Source organism: Lathyrus oleraceus, chromosome 4 (genome assembly GCF_024323335.1).
Source record: "Lathyrus oleraceus cultivar Zhongwan6 chromosome 4, CAAS_Psat_ZW6_1.0, whole genome shotgun sequence".
Classification (NCBI taxonomy): domain Eukaryota; kingdom Viridiplantae; phylum Streptophyta; class Magnoliopsida; order Fabales; family Fabaceae; genus Lathyrus; species Lathyrus oleraceus.
This window is the reverse complement of record NC_066582.1, coordinates 496,701,690-496,707,689: the sequence shown is the minus strand read 5'-3', so window position 1 is coordinate 496,707,689 and position 6,000 is coordinate 496,701,690. Positions and strand designations below refer to the sequence as shown.

The window sequence follows — 6,000 nt, the reverse complement described above, 5'->3', positions numbered from 1 at the left end:
TTAAAATAAATATCAAGAATGCATTTAAGTTAAAATAATAATTAGTATATAATAGAAAATATAACAGGAGAGTTTGAAAAAATCTAACAAAATTAATTGAAATTAATGAGTGACATCTAAGCTGAAGGAGAAGTTAAGTCCCTTACTTGTGTACAAGTAAATAAAAAAATTCCTAATTTTTATGTTGTCTTGTACTTTATCCTTTTAAGTTCATTCAAAATTCCGTTGTTGTTCGGCCACAAATTAGAAATGTTGCAACTTGCAAGTTCCACGATAATGACAAATTGACAATAATATTACTAATAAGAAAGTAATTTCTTCCTCAGGTTATAAATAGATTTGGACATCTTAAACCTTATCATTTTTTTCCTCGTCCACAATCTCTACCTCCAAACAATATAATTAAAAACTCAAATCCACAACAAAGTCGTCAATCCGTCTGTCCACATCTTTCAAAATTGATTCTTATATAAAAGATCATCTTTAAAGGCGTCATTAAGATTGATTCTTATATAGAAGATCATTTTAAAGGTGTGTAAGGCGGACTACCGCACATGATCTTAATTGAAGAATGTGATGACGCATCTGCCAATAAAAGTGAAATAAATTTGCAGTGAATGAACAACGATGATTCGACTAAATGATCAATAATTTCTAGTGACCTTGTATTTCTTAGATTTTGAGAAAAGAATTGGAAATTGAAAATGATAGGATGAGAGAAGATAATTGTAACTTTTAATTTATAATAAATCTTAACCTTAAATATCTTTTAATAAATCCAATGGTATATAATAAGGTGTACACACATAAGAAACTTAATTACTCACTCACTTAGAAGTCACTCACATGATAGGAATACTTTTAATAAAAAAATCTCTCAAAATTTATTTTATTAAACATCCATTAAAACGGCGGTCTTTGAAATATCAATAAACTTAAAATCTCAATTTAATATTAACATATTTTATTATTTTATAAATCATAATATTATTAATTAAATATATATTTTATTTAAATTTTATTAAATTACAATATTTTTTAGAGAAAAGAAATGATGTTCAAAAAATATAAATTTATTTTATATTATCAATCAATAATCAAATTAAAAATTTCAAACTAATTAGTGAGATAACAATTAATCTCTTTTTACACCATTGAAACTTTTTTTTATCATAAAAATCTTTTATAATCCTTTAAAACCTAAATCTAATATATACCTATAAAAGTCTGCATACTTGTTAAAAGAAAATAAACCTTGTTCTCTTCTTCTCTGGCTCAACGGGAAACTAGCACTGTTTTCTCAACAACAAAGTAACCTTGACGCCATCATCGTTCATCTCTACCAACTCGTCTCGCTCGCTCACTGGTAAGCATTTTTTTTTTGTGTTTCCTCTTTCTCGTTTCTCTCCGTATCTCTCATTCTTCGGTACTCGGTTCCTAATCACTGATTCTCAACCGTTGAATAATTAGTGTTGGTGGAATCAATTCATGTTAATTAATACTTGTGTTGATTTTTCTAGGGTTTTAGCAATTTTTAGGGGTTTTAGTGTAGTTTTGGATTTGATTTCTTGCTAGTGAAATAGGTTATGAAATTGATTGTGTGTTTATTCAGTATTTTGCATTGTGGTTATCAGTAGTCAATAACACTATACACCCTCCGGTTATAATATTATAAGCAAATTTGACGTTTTTTTTTGGTACATTTGACATTAACCGTGATGAGAGGGTGTATTTACATTATTATTTGAGAAACCCTAATCATACCTTTCACTATTCTAGGGTATTTTTTTTGTTGCTAGGTGCTTCTTTGCTTCTACTAGCAGCTGAGTATAGCCATCTTATTCCAATTGTTCACTCTCTTCAGCCCCGATTGAGATAGAAGACATGGGAGTGGTTCAATTGCAGTTCAGTAAAACTCAGAAGGTCCGTCTACACAAGGCGAAAGAATCTTTATCATCCAAAATGAATTCCGATTCTTTGGTTACCGTAGCTGATTCTATCCATGTCAACCATGAGGACGGTGTACTTAAGGGTCATGGAACTGCTGACCTAGACGGTCAAGTTGTTGCCACTCTCTGTGGTACTGTGGAGCGTGTTAACAAGCTCATTTATGTGCGCGGTTTGGGCTCAAGGTAATCTTCCTTATTAATTTATCCACTTTCTTTAAATTTTATGCTTTTTTTTGTTTTAATGAAATCTACTGACTAAATCTTAGGTACAAACCTGAAGTTGGTGACATTGTTATAGGGCGAGTTATTGAGGTACACTTTTATAACATATCTGTGGTTTGTTTATTTGCTTTCACACCTTTTCATTGCCAATATTTTACTGATTGTTTTGTCTAGGTTGATCAAAGTTTTGGAGATTAGATATTAATTGCAATAGAAATGCTTATTTGATGCTTTCTGCTATGAATATGCCCGACGGTGTACAGGTATTTTGCAACTCTGTATATGGATAAAATGTCTTGTTTTTTTATTATAGCAGCATTATTATTTCTAAAATTGTGGATCTTACAAAAGTTATGGTGCGTTTTCAAGTAAGTTTAAGAAAGAAATGTATAATAGTTAGTTTTTTTTAAGAAAAGAAACAGGATAAAAAAAGCAGATTAGTGTGTAGTTGATAGTTTATTAGACCACTGCCATAGAATGGGAGTTATTGTTATCATATTGTTGCTATAGTGGTATAGCGGATAGCGGGATAACCGCTATTGCAAAGACTAAAAGCTAGTGTATAAAGTAAACATAAATACTAGAAAAAATAGACTAATACACAAAAGTAAAAAGATCAGCATACAAAATAGCTAAAGTATGAAAAGTGCATAGTAATAAAACTTAAGCAGAGAGGAAAATAAAACAAAAGAACCCTACCACCACCATGCTATTCTATTACCGTGTGCTGTTGACAACGTAGCTAATTGAAAAACATTCACGATCATCACTATTAAGCTGTTAAGTCCTTTGAAGTTTTGATAAACACAGAAATAGTATCATGCATAATCACCTTCTATTTTGAGTTCATTTAGGTGTCTTGCCATTTTCTTTTCATATGTATTATATTACATTGTTGAATTCCTCTCTCAATTAAGCTTGAAATCCCCTCACACTGAATTGTTATTTCCACTCTTAGAGGCGAAGGACAGCTCTAGACGAGCTAAATATGCGCGGTATTTTTGAGGAGGCTGATCTCATTTGTGTAAGTGATTTTGTATCTTGTTTGTCAAAACTTACTTATGTTTTATGAAGGAAATAAGTAGTGTTCTAAATGATGTACATGTCCCCACAGGCTGAAGTTCGTGGTTTATCGCATGATGACATACACCTTCATGCAAGAAGTAAAAAATATGGAAAGGTTTGTAGTCTTGAAAATCTTAAAACATATTTTTTTTATTGATTTATGGTTATCCCAAAAAAATTCATAATGATAGTTACATAACAGTAACCAATTCCTGGTTTCCATACCGCAAATCCAACTTTACTAAGTTCTAGGAATGCTAACCAAGTAACACACGTTGGTTATACATAAAACTAAACAACTTACAACTATCTTTTATGATTGAGATGCAATGCAATTTTGATTGATAGCTATGGTGTTTACAGTGATTTTATGAATTGTTTGTTACTTCGTAATACATTTTTGTTTCTTAAAGTTGACTTCAATTGTATTCTTGTATTTTGCCAGTGTTACTAACAGATTTATGCTGTATTGCAGCTTAGTACTGGTCAGATGGTTATGGTCTCACCGTATTTAGTGAAGAGACAGAAACAACATTTCCATCATCTGGAAGAACATGGTATTGATCTAATAATTGGCTGCAACGGTCTGATATGGGTCGGGGAACACGTTAAGGTCAAAGATGAAATGGAATATCAAGTTAACCTAACTGAGCCAGCCCATAAAAAAGAAGAGAAAAACGATACGAGGAGAGAGTACATATGTAGGGCTGCTAATGCTATCCGATTATTGTCCACGTTAGGATTCAGCATAACCTTGGAAGTCATTAAGGGAGTTGTTGATTTGAGCCAGTCGTTAAATCTTGAAATACACGACATGCTTGGTTCCGAGTTCTGTGTTCTAGTTGCTGAAAAGGAGGCAGAGAGAAGAAGCTCAAATAAAAGGAAGCAGTAGATTATGAAAGCCCAGATAAGAAGTTGTAGATTATCAAAGGTAGTTTACTCATTTAAGTTGTAGTCTTGGGTCATTTTATGCCTTGTAATTCTTTCATTTCATGGCAATGTTGACAAGCTAGTGGGGAATACACGCAAGAGGGAAATGAACTCAGTGTTCAAATTTAAAGCAAATCCAAATTAAAACAAGCTAATTAAATAGTATTAAATTTTTTATAAAATTGAATATTATTGGGTGTTTTTAGATGTTATTTTATTTTATTTTATTTTTTTTAAAATTGAAAGTTACCTAAAATTAAATACTATTTGATGTGATTGTATGGATCAGATCAGATTTCATATTTATGTTTACAAATTGATTTATACATAAGTTTGAATGTTTTTATTTTTGATAAAATTAGTAGTATTACGTTAATAATATTAGGTTAACTTTTAACAGTACTGAATAGCTTGATTTAACTTTGTTTTGCTACAGTATTTTATAAAGTTTTAAACAGAATTATTTCTTTATTTTTACTACTACATTTTATAGTAAAGTTGACAAGCTAGTAGCCAATAAATGTGAGATGGAAATGAACTCGACTTTGCAATTTGCCTTTGGATCTGGAGAGGTCTTTTCTTAGTTTTGCAATATAAGTTCTGATCTAAACCAAATTCAAATTAAAATCTTAAGTTAAATTTAAAAATCACACAATTTAATATAATTGAATATTATTGCATATCATGTCAAATTTCAAATTTATTTTTTAAAATTGAAATAATGTCATATCAATTTTTTTATATAAAAAAAAGCACACATTAATTTTAACGTTTTCTTTATTAATAAAAAATATATTATATTGATCTATTATTTAATAATTTTTATTTTGTAATAATATTTATTAGTTTTATTTTTTATTTTTTTAATTCTTGCATTTTATGGAAAGTTACGGCATCTGAAATACCGAGTAGACATTCTTGACTGATACTCCTTGCGTTCCATAATGAATGATTCATTTAGAATAAATAAGTATTTCAAAATAAATTACTCATTTTAATGCACACTTTTCAATTCTATTCTCTAATTGTTATAATTTTCATAATATATAATATTTGATAAGGGGTACTTTAGTAAAAATATCATTTTTGTTAAGATATTAGATATAATTCAAATTGAACTGGGTGATCAAAGTCCAAAGTTAATTAGGATTTAGGGTTTGTTACTTAATTTTTTATTTTACTTAGTAGTCAAGTCACTTATGTGTATATAAATAGACACTTTGTAATTCAGTTTTATCATTCAATTCAATAATACAATTCTTATTTCCTTATTCTCTCTTTCTCTCCTCACTAAAAGTGCCTCACGTATTAACAAATTGGTATCAGAGCTCCAGTTAGATTCTTAATCGTGTTTTCAAGACTCACATGTCTAAGATCGTGTTTTTAGGATCGTGGGTTGTTGTTGATCAATCGCTGCAAAGATGAATGATAATAGAAATTTATCAAACTCTCCATTTGCAATCTCCATTTGACTTTCATGAAATCCTAGAAGTGGTTATTAATGGTGTTCCTGCGATTGGTGAAGATGAAACCGACGCATAGAGAACCATTCACAAGGATGCAAGAAGAAGGATTATAAAGCGGCATCCAATCGGTGATTGATGCAACTAATTTCAACAGAACCGCTCATGTTGAATCGACGAAGAAGCCATGGGATATTCTTGTCAAGTACTATGAAGGAGGCGAGAAATGCAAGGTTGTCAAGTTGCAAAATTTGCGACGACAATATGAATTGTTGTCGATAGGAGAAGACGAAAAGATTGCAGGCTACGTTTCGAAGGTACAGAAACTCGTCCATCTCATGAAGGGTTGTGGTGAAACCCTAACTGATAAG

The 6,000-nt window shown here is 30.5% G+C and overlaps 1 protein-coding gene across 2 annotated transcripts; it reads left to right on the top strand.

Annotated features, from left to right (window-relative positions):
- Positions 1–1,212: 1,212 nt before the first annotated feature.
- Positions 1,213–4,371, top strand: LOC127076745 (exosome complex component RRP4 homolog). 2 transcript variants are annotated; one of them, XM_051018508.1, is made up of 7 exons: positions 1,213–1,366; positions 1,800–2,132; positions 2,216–2,261; positions 2,357–2,434; positions 3,130–3,195; positions 3,286–3,351; positions 3,712–4,371. In XM_051018508.1, exons 2-7 carry the CDS (start codon positions 1,885–1,887, stop codon positions 4,126–4,128), a joined length of 921 nt encoding a protein of 306 aa, XP_050874465.1. In that variant the 5' UTR covers positions 1,213–1,366; positions 1,800–1,884; the 3' UTR covers positions 4,129–4,371. The 2 variants fall into 2 exon arrangements, with proteins under 2 accessions (XP_050874465.1, XP_050874466.1); XM_051018509.1 differs by having other exon boundaries at positions 1,225–1,366; positions 1,865–2,132.
- Positions 4,372–6,000: the final 1,629 nt, after the last annotated feature.

What these genes read in the sequence shown, in the direction of transcription:
- LOC127076745 (XM_051018508.1), top strand. Translation starts at nt 1,885, where the DNA reads ATGGGAGTGGTTCAATTGCAGTTCAGTAAAACTCAGAAGGTCCGTCTA. An exon ending in GTGCGCGGTTTGGGCTCAAG is followed by an intron (nt 2,133 to 2,215) that starts GTAATCTTCCTT and finishes ACTAAATCTTAG; the next exon opens with GTACAAACCTGAAGTTGGTG. An exon ending in AGGAGGCTGATCTCATTTGT is followed by an intron (nt 3,196 to 3,285) that starts GTAAGTGATTTT and finishes ATGTCCCCACAG; the next exon opens with GCTGAAGTTCGTGGTTTATC.